Source organism: Ictalurus furcatus, chromosome 15, assembly GCF_023375685.1.
Source record: "Ictalurus furcatus strain D&B chromosome 15, Billie_1.0, whole genome shotgun sequence".
Classification (NCBI taxonomy): Eukaryota; Metazoa; Chordata; class Actinopteri; order Siluriformes; family Ictaluridae; genus Ictalurus; species Ictalurus furcatus.
In genome coordinates, this window is record NC_071269.1 from 1,862,755 (window position 1) to 1,880,890 (window position 18,136).

An 18,136-nucleotide genomic window follows, 5' to 3' on the forward strand; every position below is an offset into this window, starting at 1 on the left:
ATGAAAAAGCTGAATTTTGTCTGAATTTAGTGTAAGAAAAAAACTGATTTAGTCTGAAAGTCTAGAAAACATTATTTAAACTTTAAAAAAGCTGAATTTAGTTTAGACAAAAAAGAATTTTGTCTAAATTTACTCTAAAAAGATAATTTAGTCAGAATTTGAATTGAGATTAGATGAGTGAATGTAGTTTAGAAATAAATAATTTAGTCCAAATTTAGAAAAATTTTGTCTGAATTTTATGTAAGAAAAAAAATTAATTCAGTCTGAATTGTTTTGAAATATATATATATCTTGAATTTAGTCTAAAAATATAATTTAGATTTTAAAAAGCTGAATTTATTTTTTAAAGCTTAATTTAGTCTGAATTTAGTCTACACATTTATTTAGTCAATTAATTTATACAAAAAGTTATTCTAGAATTAGTCTAGAAATATTTTTTAAGGGAAATAAATCAGAATTTAGTCAAAACTCGATCTAAAAAAAAAAAAAGAAAAGAAAGAAAAACCTGAATTTAGTTTAGAAAATAATGCATTTAGCCTGAATTTAGTTTAGAAAAAAACTGGCTGCATGGAACCCAAAACGTATAGTAAAACCCAAAACTGGAATCCAAATTTATAAACACCAATAAGAGCATACTTAAGAACATACCCAAGACACCAAGAGACACACGGAGTTGTCGGGAACCATAACTTACAAACAAAAATAATAAATTAAAAAAAAAAAATCACCATTTTTGGTGTGGATTTGTACTGAATGGCCAGCCACATTTCAGTGTACGATTGAAGATAAGACAAACCAGATGACATCCATTAGTGTAATGCTGAAGGGGGTCGAGGAGGGGATGGGGGGATGGGGGGGGTTGAGATTTCTGGGAGGCAGAAGTTATTGCCCAATAACTTCCAGACCAGAGGTTAGGGAGAGATCAAAAACCTTATTTCTTATGCCCTTTACAACTAGCTGCTAATGACATATCTCACAGTATCCAGATGGACCAGAGTAAGCAGGCTCCGCTGCTAAACCACAGCCACCACAGTCAACAAATGAGGCCTGACCCTACTGCTTTCATTTCACCACTGGGTACGTCATGTTTTTTTAGTAAGAGGTTAGAACATGGCCTAGGTGGATGCAGTTACCTCTGAAAAGGTAAATAACCCATATCCATTTTCTCACTCCCACAAAACATCTGCTTTGGTAAATTAAAGATCACTGAGAGTCCTGAGGGCTCTGGGTTTTGGAAATCTGACACCCTCGCTGTCTGTCGAATCACGGTGGAAGTCTAAAACTATAAACAATACTCATATTTAGAAGCTTAGTCTACATCAGATATCCATAATTTCTTTCCCAGCACCGAGAAGTAGACGTACGTGAGGCTACGTTTAGTCATAGTCTGGTAGTGCAAACTGTCTTACTCGTAGTGAGAGTGAGTGAGTGTGTGTGTAGGCCCGGTCTGCGTCACCACCAAACCGCACTTCCCAACTGACCTTGACTTAATCCCAGTAACCACAAAAGACCACATATGCTAAGCAAATCAGCAAAGATGCACTCCATCCTATAAGAGAGTTTTTAGTCTTAATAGGCTAAATCTTAAGCTATATCAGTACGTTGCAGTTTCCTCCTCACGACATATGTTAACAAGTGTTCACACTATGCAAATGTTGTTTTGTCAAGGCCCTTAACTGAAATAGCAAAGACAGAATGAAGGTTAAACTCCTTACGAGAACGATTCTAAATCTACATCCGGATTTCAGTAAACCCGCTTTGTGGTAATGTCTATTGTTAAAAGGGCTACACAAATAAATCTGAATTCAACTGAATGCCATTTCTACAAAAATTTTTCTTCAATAAGTTCTAGTGGTCATGGCACCCTTTGAATACGTCACATACTTCCATATGAAATTTTTTACAAGTGGCATGGCTGATCAATTACAACATTCCAATCCTTTGTATTCCAGTGAACCCTCAAAGACTGGCTGTAATTTGGTGAAGACTGTTACCTCGTCAGGGCTGGAGGCTTGATACACCCTGCACGTGTCCTCGTAGTGCTGCTCGGCCTCGGCCTGCTCGGTCACGCCGTTCCCCTCGTACACGGGTGTCACGTTGTGCACCAGGGCAATGGCCTTCACCGCCTCGTGCACTCGGCTACTGATCGTCTTCCTCACCTTAGTGGTGGCTGGTGCTCTGGAGGCCGGCTGGTCATGTGGAGGCTGGGAAAATGGGGGGTAGACAAAAAAAGCTATCAGTATAATAATAATAATAATAATAATAATAATAATAATAATGTAGAGGAATGCAGGCCTGCTGAACTATTGGCCTGCTTGAGGCAAGAGACAAAAGACATTATAGGAGCTAAATATTAAAAACATGTCAAACAATTCAACAAGATAATACACAGTGGCAATGGCAAGTCTAAGGGGAGAGAACAGGGGCATAATAAGGGTAAAATAATCATCATCATAATAATAATGATAAATTCTGTGCGCAAACTATAAACTATACTTAATAATGAATTAAACTAATGAGGCTAAACCTTTTTAACTATGCCCACTGACAAAATGACAAAACTGTGCGTCAGCCAAATGTCCTTCTTCAGTCCTCAGAGAGGAGCTATAAAAGCTCCCAGATGTATCAGAAAGTTGAAACAATACGCTTTAGCATTTCGCAGGCTATTTTTGGGCCATATATTTAAGGGGTTAATGGCAGAGTTATTAAATTAGCCACTAAGAGGCAGGGGACAAGCAAATCCTGCTTCCTGCTTTAATGACTTCAGAAGTCAAAGGGACAAAGCATGTCCTTAAGGGGTTATGAGGCACATGCTGAAGGAATGGCCATGTGTGATTTGCGTTCCTATACTCTTAACAACCTTTTTTGTCATTACGGAAGTTCTGGGCAACTTGAACGTACTACAACGGTTAGATTAAGAACGTGAGCTTAGAAAGTTTACCTTAACGCTTGGATTAACCAATCTGCATGATCTAGCACACACCCTGGCAAGACCATACGCCAGGATATTCACTTATTTACTTGCCGAGATGTTTTCAGTTACCTGAGTGTAGGCGCTGAACACATGACTCTGCACTTCATCCATGGAATCCATCCCATACGCCACGGTGCCAAGATGAAGACGCCGGAACACCATTTCATTCTGTGTGAGCGTCCCTGCCAGAACAAATCATTCAACCAATCAGAACAGCTAACTGAAACGAAATAGCTGGTAACTCAAAACACCGATAGCCTATCTCAACAAGACACAACAACAAGGTATAGACAAAGGTTATTACTGAAACTCTCGCTGCGTTGAAAACATTGAAGTTACACATGCTTGAGGTAAACGGGTTTGTTTTTGTTTTTTTTTTAAATTCATTTTATTTGTTGATAAACACTTAACATTTACTGTACGTATTAAATGGTTTAAAAAAAAACTAACAAAGCAACAAAACAACAACAAAGAACTACCAATATTATATCTTAGCACTGGTATAATAATCAAATCCTCGATTCTGATTGGTCGCCAGGTGTTAATTCATTTCTACAGCATGGCCCTGATGCAAATCACAGGTTTGCATTAACGTGCTCATTCTAATACGTAATCGTATCTATAGTAACAACTTACTCAGGGACTTTTATAGGGTTTTGTTTTTTTTTTTTTTTAATGAATTTAAAAATCTTTGCATGCATTTTTGTAAGGAGTCTGCGGTGTCAGCGATTTGCAACAGACCGAGGTGAAGCTGTAACCTTGGCCAACTATTCTGACACTCTTTAACTCTTCATATGAAGTTTAAAAATTAAGTCCTGGACAGTACAACTGAACATTGTTTTATTCATTACATTCTTGCATTTATTTATTTATTTAAAATCAGACAACTTTCCAAACTTTCCTTGGAAGAGGAAATAAAAAAAATTCCAGAGAATGGATGGTCAAACCTGGTCTGCCCTCCAGACCCTCCATTCCATTCTCTTAAAATCACAAAATCAGACCATAAAATCTAAACGCTTAGTAATGCCAGAAAGGCTTAGTATGTGTTTCCTGACACCTCAGCAGATCACATACTACTAAACAGTGTTTCACCAGTGCTTGAGTCACACTTCCGTTGTCCACTATTTTACAGCTCGCTCTTTCCCTTTACGTAGGAAGCATCTATCATTCGGTGTCATAAATCAGAAGGGGGAGATTTTAAGGTCAGGGAAGGAAAAAAAAAACAAAAAACGAAAAGGTTAGAGTTGGCTTTAAATTCTAATAAGTGACACATCTTTGCCGAGAGCACAGCACCTAAACTGCGCTGAAAAGACCTGAGCTACTGTCTACGATCCTTAAAGTCACTTCAGTACTATCAGCTTTCACACCACACAGCACACTGCTTTTATTTCAGTCTCACAAATGGGACACTCTGCAGTATTCGCTGGATTACTGGGCATAAATCTAGCTTCAAATACAGCAGCTTTTTATATATATATATATATATATATTTTTTTTTTTTTTTGACTCACCTTGAGACTTGAAATATTATGTGGTCCTTTTGAGCTCTGCCGTTAACAACAATATATTTGACTGGATTAGAAGACAAAACGATTGTTCTAAAGCGAACACTACTAATGCAAAATATATTTTTACATTTGTTTAGCAAGGCTTTTAGTTTAAAATCACTGGAAGGCATGGTCATTTATCCTTCATATGCCAGATTGATTAAGGCAGCCATGTAGTCACGTGGCACGTCAAGCATTCAGGTAATGCCTTTAATAAGTAAAGAATAAAGCCAGACGGGTCACGTTATAGGGAAATAAACCGACGAGGAGTTGGTGTGATGCAGCCCGATGCAAAGCAGAGTTACTGTTACAGCAGACGAAGACCACATCGGGTTCCGCTCCTGTCAGACAGGAGCGGAAATCCAAGTCTACAGTGGGCGCAGGTTCACTGAAACTGGGTAGTTGAAGATTGGGAAAACCTTGCCTGGTCTTCTTCTGATCTTCAAAGGTCCGGTTTCAATGAGCCTGTGCCTAACGTAGCCTCAGATTCCTCTTCCTGGCTGACAGGAACGATGTGAAACCAATGTGGTCTTCTTCTGCTGTAGGACTTTCACCTCAAGGCTCGACGTGTTGTGCGTTTTCAGATGCTTTTCTGCTCTTCTGTTATATGAGTTACTGTAGACTTCCTGCCAACCTGAACCAATCTCACGTGAAGTCAAGTCATACCTAGTACACATCGGAACGAAATGTTGAAACACAGAACGCAAGACCGCATATAGTACACTAGACGAGCGCAAGACAATAAATACACAGAACACGGGCTGTAAACTGTAAACTATTTTATAGTGTAGCACCAATAAGTACAGCAGGAGTCTGACCACTGTCCTCTGACCGTTCTCCTCAACAAGGCGCTTCCGAATTCGCAACTTGTGCGTAGTCTAAACCTTACTGTTTTTTTTATCAATCAGACAAAATCTGATCCTCACCTGTCTTGTCAGTGAGGAGGTACGAGATCCGTCCAAGCTGCTCTGGGATGGTGCTGGCTCGGACCACAGTTCCAGGGATCTTTGAATCTTTCTTGATCATCCAGCTGAACACCATCTTGCCCATATCCAGGTTCACACGCAAACTGACAACCAGATGGCGTAGAACATTTTTACATGCGGGATGCTACTGTTAGAAATTGCTGTTCTAAACAGTGCAAGTCAGTACTTTGTGTATGTACATTAGCATAAATAAATGTCAAAGGCACTTTTAATGCTTCCGCCGATACAATATTCACATTTTTATATACCGTGTAATAAATGCTATACTTCCTGGTATTACCAGTAGAACAGCAATGTCAACGGTCTGACTATTTCACGTCTCCTTTAAGGTATTCTGTCGTAGTAGTGTACGCGCTACACTGCGTAAAATATGCCGATTATAAAATAAGCCCTCACCTGATGGGCACTATATTGGAAAAGAGCAACAGGAAACGGAAGATCTGGAGGTACCAGCGTCCGGCAAAGTGCTGCAGAGCCACCATGACCAGAGAGACCACCACCAGGGCCGCGAACAGAATCTTGGTCAAGCAGTTTACTTCCAGGTCGATAAGGCCAATCTACGGCACCAGATCGGGATAAAATTCCGATAAAAAGTATTTAAATGAAGAAAAAAAAATAAACATAACTTTGAAAGTGCCACATTACGTTACATCATCACAACATAAAACATCGTTTGGTAACATTGATGGTCCTGTAGATTAATTATTAAATAAATAAGCTGAAGTTTATTTTCCCAAGTTAATAAAAGAAACTAAATAAAACTCAGCTCTTTTTTTTTCCTCTCTCTCTGTTAAATTGCAACACGTTTTTAATCTGTTTAATAATAGCCTTAAGCCGGTCTTTTAAGATTATTACTCGTCACACGGTACGAAATGACCTCGATCAAATCTTGGCTGAATTTTAGATCAGACTGTCTGATCAGATGAAATGATAACGATCCTCGAACAATGGGTCCTGCTTAAAGCCAATTATTACGTCCTGCTTGCATCATCGATCAGCACGATATGGGTTTGTGCAAGAAAACGGGGTCACATAAAGACAAATGCTGCTCAAAGTGAGCTTGAGGAAATGAAGATGTATGTTCTGACTGTTAAAATGTTTCGCTTTACGTTGGGCCGTCGCCAATACCGTATTTGTAGCTGCGAGTTTTGCGTAATCCTCCTAATGGTGGCTTTTAGATGAGCTTAAGAGAAGCCATCACTGCTAATTCATCTATCCATCCATCCATCGTCTATACCGCTTTATCCTTTTCAGGGTCACGGGGGAACCTGGAGCCTATCCCAGGAGGCACGGGGCACAAGGCGGGGTACACCCTGGACAGGGTGCCAGTCCATCACATACACACTCACACACCCATTCATACACTACGGACACTTTGGACACGCCAATCAGCCTACCGTGCATGTCTTTGGACTGGGGGAGGAAACCGGAGTACCCGGAGGAAACCCCCGCAGCACGGGGAGAACATGCAAACGCCGCACACACAGGGCCCCGGTGGGAATCGAACCCCCGACCCTGGAGGTGTGAGGCGAACCACTAAGCCACCAAAGACATCAAAGACCTCAAAACCGGGCCAAAAATCGTACAAGGTAAACCCGGCTCTATATAAGTGCGAGTGAGCTGTTACTATACGAGCGCATTAACATGAACCTGATTTGAACAACTTCTGACCAATCAGATTCAAGAATTCAATAGCACTGTTGTACAAGTTTTAATATTCGTATTATTTTGATTATTATTATCATCATCTATCCATTTTGTGTACTGCTTATCCAAGACAGGGTCGCAGGGAGGACTCGAGGAACAAGGCGGGGGACACCCTGGATGGGGTGCCAAGTGCTGATCCATCGCAGGGCACACACACTCACACACCCACTCACACACTAAGGACAATTTGGAAATGCCAATCAGCTTACAACGCATGTGTTTGGACTGGGGGAGGAAACCGGAGAACCCGGAGGAAACCCGCACACAGGGCGTAGACAGGAATCGAACCCCAACCTCAGAGGTGCGACGCAAACATGCTAACCACTAAGCCACCATGGCTCCGTAGTATTATTATTAGTAGTAGTAGTAGTAGTATTATTAACATAAAATTGTACCCCATTGTAAACTGTACCTTATTTCTTGGATTGGACGTGTTCATAACACTGCGAAGTTCTTTGCCGGTATAAATCACAACCCCTATCACTGTACCTGTACTTGCAGACACACACAGTGGAAACGAGCACACAATAAGATACATGAAGGATAAGTACCCACACGGGAATACAATGAAACGGTGTAACAGCTTTGTTTACCTGAGGCCACAACAGTGCTGGCCCACAGCGTATTCTCAATACTCAGGCTCTCGTTGACAGGAGGGTCTCCGTCCTCCTAAAAGTAACAGATTCCTGGTGAGTTTATGTGATTTCGTTGAACATTTGGGACGCGTTGCCTCATATGAGCACGTCTGTACTCACCCTGGTAAAGGTCCCGATGAAGTTATGGATGTCAATATTGGGTTCCTCAGCGTACACAAAAGACCTGATCTGTAGAAGGTCCTAGAAGCAAGCGTGTGCCATCCATTTAATGCCGGTTGACATATTGAATCTCTAAACGCTGTGAATTTACTGAATAACTCACTGCCGCAGTGGGGAGTCTTTGAGTGCAGGCCACTGGGAGGCGCAGTTTCCAGTCTGTTTCTCCATCCAGCTGGTCAGTCCTCAGGAAGCACGAGCCTTGAGAAGAACAGACGGATTTTTAAAAAAAACAACAACAACAAAAAACGAACTTACAGCAGTACTGAGAGTGCATCATTTATTCAGTACATGTGGTTAAACAGTACAGTTTCTCTGAGCTTACATGAAGCATTTACTGTAGATCTAAACTGTTGAAGTGCATTGTTAGCCCCTAGAGGGCACTGTGGAGCGGAATGCCTTCGTGCTACCAGAGCAGTCTTCCCATGGATATTTACATTTTCATGTATTTTACAGGAGATTTATGCAATAAGAAGAAAAAAAACACTACCACATCCGACTGAAACTAGAGTTTGGTTTAAATGCTAGATTTTTTTTTTCTCACATCCCTTCCCCCATCCTTAGATGAGTCATCCTGCTGGGGCTGTGGAACCCTAGGCTCTTTATAATTGACCTAATGGTCTACATCTGCAGGGTGGATAACAATGCACCCATTCCCGTAAAAACAAACACATCAAGCAGGCAAGCCCCCCCCCCCCCCCCCCCCACCCCAAATCTTTAAAGAAAACCTTCAGATTTTAGCCAGAACTATTTAGGGTTGTGTTTGTATTTTGATGAGCACTGAAGGTCTGGCCTTCAAGACTAGTTTGAAAGATTAAAAAACAAAAACTGCTACTACTCTTTCAGACATTTTTTTTTTTTAATCGTTTCTGGTAATAATAACGTCGACGTCTTTTCTTTTTGAGACCTGGACTGTTGTAGATGACCTTGCAGTTGAGCTTTTGAGAAATAACAACACTCTGCCTAGCACGCAACAAATTTCAATCTCTTGGTCATTTGTTTATTCAGATGATACCCTGTCCTTCTGCCCTTTGCATTTGTTTGTTTTGTGTATTCTTTCGATTTTCTGCATCGCTTTGCATGTCTTGATTTTCCTCGCCAACTGCCTTTGCCATTTGAAAGACAAAAAGAAATCTCAGTCAAGATGAGATTTGATTATTCCATGCCATAACAAACTGAGCAGGCAAAAGCTTTTTTAGACCAAGATTCAAAAACCATAGCGTGACTCGGCGCGCCGTCTCTCCACACAGAGAGACGTTTAGGACATAAAATGGCTGCCTGTCCATATTTTAAACGGAACCCTACAACCAATTTGAACTGGCGTCTTCCCCCTTCTTTCTGTCGGTAAGACTGCGATGAAGTGACAGATGTTTACCGTTCCTTTCGGAGGTCCGTAGGAAGATCATGTCAGCAGGAACACGTTGATTCTAGAGAGTGAAACAATGGGGGAGAAATGTTTACAAAATGAGGCATGGCAACCTACTATGGTGTCTCCTCTACTAGGTAGAGTAACTCAATCATATTTCATTTTGATTACATCCACTACTGTTTATTAAGTGATTCCTAAAAGAAATCATCCGTTGCCTTGACTGTTACTTAGAGTCCATCAAAGCTGCACAAGTCATAAAACGCTGCACATGGCTTTTGAACAACTCGGGGGTACAACTCATAAATTTATTACCTAGCCCACCAGTCTGGTAAAAGCTCCACTGTGCTGCCCAGTCCCTTTATGCTGGTTGCCCCATACACTAACCATACTAAAAAACGTGAAATATAATACCATCACGTATAGCAAGCTACGTTGTTAGTTCAGTACTATAATAGAGTTTATATATCGATTTATGATCGGAATCATCATCTAACAGAGTTTCTAATGTAGCACATCAGGTTTACACCCTCAACAATAAACCAGCAAGTCATCCAGCTATGAGATTTAACGTCTTCTCACATCACAATGTGAAAGATATTACTCGTGTCTGGCGAGCATCTTTATATGTTAAAGCATTTGAATTAAATGACAGTTTTGCTTGGGTTCATCAGTGTTTCCACATACTTGCTTGTTCCCGATTCTGAAAATATCTACTGCATGTGAATTAATCCAATTAGTAAAAACCATTCTTCTGACACGTGGCCCGAGCACGGTGGGATTCATAAGCATGTGCTATAGATACAACATCACCATTAGCCCTGTTAAGGTTAAACGTAGCTACGTATTGAATGAAAAGATGGCTAAGTCAATAAGCAGTAGGCTTTTAGTCCAGTTTTCTTTTTCTTGTTGTTAAATATTAAATGTACTTTGTCCACCAGGCAATTGTGAATAAATAACTAATAGTTCAATCTGCCCATCCCAGCTCTCTACTAATTCGTCCACCTCCTGATCGAACAGATCTAAATCTGTTGTCAAATAAGTTATCATGTGAATTTGAATTAAGACACTAGATATTTCATCAAAAGACACTGGCTTTAGAGTCGTTCGTGTCATGGATTCGGGTTAAATCCGAATTAAATGCACCGTGCGAGCTCCTTCGATACAAAGCTGGGCTAATTGAGACAGAATATCTTCAGGGTGCCAGACGGAAACCTAGCCCGATCATTCACACCGTCAGGGTTTACATGCCCGGCAACCAAATCTTCTTACAACAAGCTGCACACACCACACGACGAAAAAGGCATCTGCTTAACAAAAGACAACACGAAATACCTGAGAGGAATTACACAGGATTACTCATAAAGTAACCACTGACCCGAGGGGACATGATATAGTCTCTCAATAGTTTGCACTCAATGCTATTTTATATATACGCGTTTCAGAAAGAACACAAAAACGGTCAGTTCGAGTATATAATACAGAGATTAAATATTTAAACTGAGGTTTACAAATGACTTTGGGACTCATGGTCATTTTCATTTTACAGATTAGATAGATAGATAGATAGACAGATAGACAGATAGATAGATAGACAGATAGACGTTTCACCATAACGTTTGGCTTAAGAGTCAAGTTACAAATCTCTAAAGGAGGGAAAACAGTTCAAGCATTCATTAGGATAAGATGCCATTAGTCACAAGATCTCAAACCTTTACAAAGGCAGAGCTGATTAACACACCAACCTTTTCAACAATGATAAGATCTCCGACCTGGATGCCACTACTTTTCACCTTCATGGTTCCTGGGAGAAGACAAGAAAGGGGAAAGCAAAGCCAACGAACTCTTAATAATCTCTGTGGATGCAGATTATTAGAAATATATGATATGCTGTCAAATGCCTTAAAATATCCTTATATAGGAACTTAGAATAGAATAGATCCTAAGTATATACGTATAAAGATATATATCTAGAAAAGAAAAAAAAAAATCATACGCATTTCCATAGATGTTTCCTACTAACGTTTGTTTATTTTTTTTTGGCATTTATTTGATGGTATTTCAGTGAAAAAAATCACGGATTACGCATGTGGATATTCACGGGTGCGTATTCAATTTCACCCGAAGAGTTTCTGTTGAGATTTCCCAGACCTCAAGGTTTCCGTTTACTTCTCAACAATACCCTCCTATGAGTCTTTACAAGAGTTCTGGAAGTGGGCAGAGCGTGCTCTCACTCCACTCCAAATTAACGACTAAAATTGTTCGGAAAAGGTCAGCGACCTATAACCCGTGCGGGGACCTCATACGAGGCATATGCAAAACATTAGCATGTACACATGTACAGGTATGAGCACTTTAGGGTATCAAAAAAGTCATTGTACTCTGCGACGATACTGAAAATCGGAGTTAGAAAATGTAATGTGGGGATTTGATAGTAATGTTTTTAAATACAGCTCTGTGAAAACAACTACCAAAAAAAAAAAAAAAAAAAATTGAATACCAGAGCTCAGAGCTTAGAGGTATAACTAAAATAAATAAATAAATAAATAAATAAATAAATAAATAAATAAAGGAACACGGGGCACTTTAAATAGGACTTTAAACTTGATATTTTTCTATTCCTGCCGCCCTAATGAGTGAGGCAGCTTAGCAGTTGTAAAATATAAGCCAGCGATGTGAGAACAGTTTCAACGAAATGAATATCAATTAATATCAAGGAACCATGTGACAGAAACCACTACTCCGCTTTATAGGATGCACTTCTACAGCCATGCTTGGAACTGAACACGAGAGATACGTCATTCATTTTGATGATGAAATCAAAATGGCGCCTTTATAGAATTCAAACTATTCTACAGTTGATTCCATCCATCCATCCATCCATCCATCTTCTATACCGCTTATGCTTTTCAGGGTCACAGGGAAACCTGGAGCCTATCCCAGGGAGCATCCCAATCAGCCTACCACGCATGTGTTTGGACTGGGGGAGGAAACCGGAGTACCCGGAGGAAACCCCCACAGGACGGGGAGAACACGCAAACTCCGCACACACAGGGACGCGGTGGGAATCGGACCCCCGACCCTGGAGGCGTGAGGCGAACGTGTACTGTGGTGGGTTATACTGTCATAGGAAAATAAACGATAACGGCGTGGTGTGATGCAACCTGATGAAGCGCAAAGATGATTAATTTTCCAATAACTACGTCTTGAAGTGTTTTCTTCCTCTTACACCACAGCAATTTACCAATGATTAAAATCAAACAAATAAATAAAAGTTAGAGAAGGACGCATTGTACTTTTTGTTCGTTTATGGTTGTGGATGTCTGCGGAACAAGTCCCTGTTATCAGTTTATGTTACAGCAGCTCTAAACATTCATCCCTTTTTTCTCTCCTTTAAAGGTAATAAGCGACTTGTCAGGTTAGTGTAAACTCCACCATCCTGAAAGCTTCAAGTTACATCTTTTTTTCGACCTCGAAAAGCGCAAAACAAACATCTCCCCACAGAGAACGTCACCATATCAGCGATGATGCCGTTTAGAGAGAAACGAACGAACACCTCTGACTAATCGAAATCAAGCGGTCAACAGCGCTGTGGCGCACAGCTCTTTCGAGCAAGCTGGAGAAAGGCTTTAAACTGTGTGCTGTCGGTTTACCTGGCTGGTCTGGAGTGAAATGTCTGCTACAGACCGTCATATGAGAGGAAACGGTGAAATGGACGCGACGGAGGTTTGCTAACCATCGTCTTCTGAGCTGGGAAGCTGTGGAAGCTTAAAGGTGGTAAATCTCCAAGACGCTGTGTAGACAGGGACGGACGCCTGGCGAATGTAAACGGTGCTAACAGAAACGTGAGAACCGCACAATTTCAAAACAGAAATGCATCACGTACCCGAGTGCACGCAGCCCACTGTTATTCCAGCTCCTATTTGTTTATAACACCGATATCATAGCATCGGCTGATCTGCAATACTGATCTAATACTAACATCCTGAAACAACTCTGCAACCTTCTGCTGTTCTACTAAACGGCATTCTTTAAGAGAGTCCGATTCAGTTGCCACGTCTGTGTTTGATCGGTATCACACATGCTCACAGAATGAAAAAATCGGTCAGTATGTCGAATGAACATTGAAGGATTGTCAAATCAAATCAGGCCAATGCTGGTCCGATACTAATACTCATTACCAACCGTCCAAATCCTGACAACAGCATAATGTTGCTGATATTTTCCAGACAATGACTTAGTATGCACTTAAGTAATGCACTAAGTAATGCCTACACACACACACACCCTTACATGCTTGTACAGTGGAGGTCATAAGTTTACGTACGTCTTGTAGAATCTCCAAAATGTTAATAATAATGAAAAAATAAGACGGATCATAAAAATAGCATTTTGTTGTGTATTTAGTCCGGCCCTTAATAAGCTATTTCACATAACAGATGTTTACATATAGTCCACAAGACACAATAATAACTGAATTTACACACATGAACCAGTTCAAAAGTTTACACACGCTTGATTATTAATACCGTGTGTTACCTGGATGATCAGCGACTGCGTTTATGTTTCGTGAGAGTTCTTCACGAGTCCTTTGTTTGTCCTGAGCAGTTAAACTGCCCACTGTTGTTCAGAAAAATCCTCCAGGTCCTCCACATTCTTAGCTTTTCCAGCATCTTCTGCATATTTGACCCCTTTCCAACAGCAACTATATGATTTTAAGAATCCTCTTTTTGTTTAAACTGAGGACGACCGAGGGAGGGGGGTGTAAACTTTTGAACAGGATGATTGGAAAGGGGTCAAATATGCAGAAGATGCTGCATATAAGAAGTTACAAATTCTTAACATTTTGCAGATTCTGCAACGTTTATGTCAATTTACGACCTCAACTATACATGTACATTCACAACAACAACAACAACAACAAAAATCTATTCTCTGAGACAAACACTGCTAGTCCTCATCATCCAGCTGCACGGCATTCCAGTGAAAACAACGGCTCACCTCTTGTGCAGAGCTTGCTATAAATCTGTGAATTGACCTCTTTGTCCCGCAGAAAACATCGAATTTCTTCGACTGCTTCTCTCACGATGGTGATGATCAGAACAAAGCCCTGTACCAGACAAAAAATGTATATATATACATATATTAGTGGATTACAAATATTTCACATGCCAAAAAAAAGGCACCACAGCAAGCAAAGGCCTCGACTCACCAGTGGAACCCAGTACGTGTACAGAGCCCCCAGTCTGAGTTCATTCACAAACTGAGAGCAGGCCAGCAGCAGAAAGTACAGATTGAAGAAGTACTTGAACTGGTTAAACAGCACCTGCAAACACAATGGGTCGTATTTTCATCACAGAAAACTTGGCATGATGTTTAAAAGTCATGCTTGCAGGTAATGAAAAATATGACCACTATATTCGGAAAACTATTCATTCTACAGGGAAGACTATGAGTGGAACATTTCAGCCCCCGTCCCTGAAGACAAACACTCAGAACAGCAAGTAAACCTTATGCAAATATGCACGGAGGTGAGCGAGCGAAACGACAACACTGGGGCGACCGAAAGGATTCACGAAGAATAAAACATCACCCGATATTTCACTTCATGTCCACCACGGAGCATTTTGTGCATATGTAAGCAATATTACTAAAATAATAAAAAAATAAATAATTTAAAAAAAAAACTTATGACAACAATATTTCATCATATTTTCAATATTAATAACATTCGTCAATTGAGGTGCTGATAAAACTCACCAGCCAGATTAATAGGAACACCTGCTCATTAGTGGAAATATCCAATCAGCCAATCATGTTGCAAGGCACAGTGCGTAAAATCATGTAGATGCAGGTTCAGTTAAAGCGCACGTAAATCATCAGAATGAGGGGAAATCTCACTGATCTCAGTGATTTTGACCATGGCATGGTTGCCGGTGCCAGACGAGCATGGCTTGAGTAGTTCAGAAACGGATTACACAGAACGCATCGGTGCAACTGACGTGAGCTGACAGGAGGGCTACGGTAACTCGTGTAACCGCTCTTTACAGCCATGGTGAGCAGGAAAGCATCTCAGAATGCACGGTATGCCAAATCTTGAGGTGGATGCGGCTACAACGGCAGAAGACCACGCTGGGTTCCGCTCCTGCCAGGCATAATCAGGAATCTGAGGTCACAGTGGACGCAGGCTGTGCAGTGGACCTGCTCTTTTACCATGATCGACGCTCTAGTTTCAGTGCGACTGCGCGAATGACCAAAATGTTCCTAATAAAGTGGGCAGCGAGGATATAACAGCACTAATTACATTAACCAAAAAGTTATACTTTGTTCCTTTAAATGACAAAGCGCTGAATCAAACACGATATACTCTACTGTTGATTTCTTTTCAGATTTCTATTTAACGACAGCGAAACGAGTTCACTAAAGCTGACATACCTGCGGCTCTTCACTTATTACACAATCTCATCGATTATATCGCCTTATAATGAGATTTAAATGGTTGTCGTGCCTCGATATTCACCATCACGCTGATAGATTCATTCTTACATACAGGATAGGTCATCGAAGGTTATTTGGCATGCAAACATTTTTTAAACAAAAGTCTGGTAAATGGTGGTTTTTAGGAGCGGCCCGTGTAAGAAAATCACCAAAGATTAGCTAGGGCGAGGAAAATATGGAAAACATATCAAGCGTCCGGAGTGAATCGCCTGTAGTAATCTGTTCCAAAAGACAAAGAACCAAAGCTCTTGGGTGAACATTTATGGTGTCTTACCCCAGGCAGAAAGGTGAAGAAATTATATTTTTGGTTATTGATGACGTTCTTCGGGTACCGCTGTTCCCTCTTCTCAGGGTGGCCTAGCCATACTGTCCGAGGGCGAAATTCCCCCGCTCCACAGCACCTCGACCATGGGCAGCACCTGAAAAATACAGCCGCGCTTATTTCCGTTTATTTATTCATTCTTTCGTCCAAAGTGAAACATGTACAGCTGTTAAAGACGAGCTAAAATTTACAGCAAGTGTTCAAGCCAGCGTCTGTGCTGCTACCAAGTACGCTAAATTCTTTCAGTTTCTGTTGCAAATGCATTCCTCAGTAACGACAAAAATGGTAAATTTACATCGCTTAGTTAAATAAATAAATAAAGAAAGAAAGAAAGAAAGAAAGAAAGAAAGAAATAAAGAAAGGTCAGGTTTAAATATTCTCTTCCTTTCTTCCTTTATGAAACGCACATCGCTGGAAAAGTTCTCAGATCAATTTCAGATAAATATGGAAGCCCATTTCTGCCACGGAGAAAGAAAGAAAGAAAAAAAAAAGATTTAAACTCACAATATTGAGAAAAAAAAAAAAAAAAGAGTCAAAATTGTGAGAAAAAAAATGTACGTCAAAATGTACGTTTTTTTTTTGTTGTTTCCACCCCCCCCCCCCCCCCCCCCCCCCTTTGTGGCGGAAATGGCCTTCCATAGATAAATCAAGTTCTCTAGAAAATAAAGAGCTTTGCTAAAGAGTCTACTAAAATTCAAATATGAATAAAGAAAAGAGCAGTGAATTTCCAGAGAGATTCCGTGGCCTCAGTGACATCGTATAATAGGGGAAGAAGGTCATGATATGAAAATGACGTTATTTCACTTTAGTGCAATAAAAGTATCTCCGAGCCTCAACCACAGGCAAGATCTATTCTACGTAAACAGTAACTTCGCAGTCATTTTGTATTGTTTGTCTAAATCAGTACGTAATTCACTAACATTGGTGAACTTCTTTTCCTGTATAGATAAACTCTGGAGAGTTCTGCAGCTGTTACAGGAACCTACAGAGCCACTGAGGTGACGTGCTGGTTATTTGTTTAATAAGATATGACCACAAATGAATATACTGAGGCCGCTAGATAATACATCGAGTCCATGAATTAATTTACAGTGCTGTGAGGAAGTATTCGATTTCTTCTGTTTTTGCGTATATCTCATACTAAATCGTTTTAGATCTTCCAATGAAATACAACATAAAACAAAGGCAACCTGATTAAATACACAATATAGCTTTTTTTTTTATTATTGAAGCAAAAAATAAGTTATCCAACACCTATCACCAATGTGAAAAACTAATTGAACAGTGACCTTTATTGATGCAAGAGAGGTCTGCAGGTCCTTTTGAGGTTGTCCTTGGCTCTTTTGTGCCTTCCTGGATGAGTCATCGCTGTGATCTTGTAGGAATTTTGGAAGGTCGGCCACTTCTGGGAAGGTTCACTACTGTGTGTTTTTTTTTTTTCCTCCCGTTTTACCTGGCTGTCACTGTGGTACTTTGGAGTCCCAGAGCCTTTGAAATAGTTTTATAACCCTTCCCAGACTGATGTATTTCAATCACCTTCTTCCTCATCATTTCTAGAATGTGTTTCACATACTGTGTTACTAGATAAGATCTTTTAACCAACTTCATGCTGTTGAAAAAGTTCTATTTAAGTGTTGATGTGATTGAACAGGGTTTGCAGTGATCAGGTCTGGTTGTGTCTAGTCCAGCTGAACCTCGTTATCAATGCAGTTTCATAGACTTGGGGAATTAGTAACTACGGGGGCAAATACATTTTCACACAGGCCCAATTGGTATTGGATAACTTTTTTTGCTTCAATAGAAACATTATCATTTAAAAACTCTATTTTGTGCTTACTCAGCTTGCCTTTGTTTGATCTTAGATTTCTGTTTTAATTTCTGAAACAATTTAGTACGATATATATACACAAAAACAGAAGAAATC

The 18,136-nt window shown here is 40.3% G+C and overlaps 1 protein-coding gene across 3 annotated transcripts in view; it reads right to left on the reverse strand.

Moving 5' to 3' along the window:
* LOC128619081 (probable phospholipid-transporting ATPase IIA) overlaps nt 1-18,136 on the reverse strand; it is a 56,480-nt gene that overhangs the window by 34,327 nt on the left and 4,017 nt on the right. For all 3 annotated transcript variants that reach the window (XM_053642960.1, XM_053642961.1, XM_053642959.1), the window contains exons 2-14: nt 16,165-16,309; nt 14,605-14,718; nt 14,394-14,502; nt 11,138-11,196; nt 9,402-9,453; nt 8,133-8,227; nt 7,970-8,050; nt 7,808-7,883; nt 7,627-7,703; nt 5,904-6,064; nt 5,448-5,590; nt 3,044-3,156; nt 1,995-2,204 (exon numbers count right to left, since the gene is read on the reverse strand). In XM_053642960.1, coding sequence (XP_053498935.1) covers nt 1,995-2,204; nt 3,044-3,156; nt 5,448-5,590; nt 5,904-6,064; nt 7,627-7,703; nt 7,808-7,883; nt 7,970-8,050; nt 8,133-8,227; nt 9,402-9,453; nt 11,138-11,196; nt 14,394-14,502; nt 14,605-14,718; nt 16,165-16,309 — 1,435 coding nt within the window. The remainder of the gene's footprint in view (nt 1-1,994; nt 2,205-3,043; nt 3,157-5,447; nt 5,591-5,903; nt 6,065-7,626; nt 7,704-7,807; nt 7,884-7,969; nt 8,051-8,132; nt 8,228-9,401; nt 9,454-11,137; nt 11,197-14,393; nt 14,503-14,604; nt 14,719-16,164; nt 16,310-18,136) is intronic.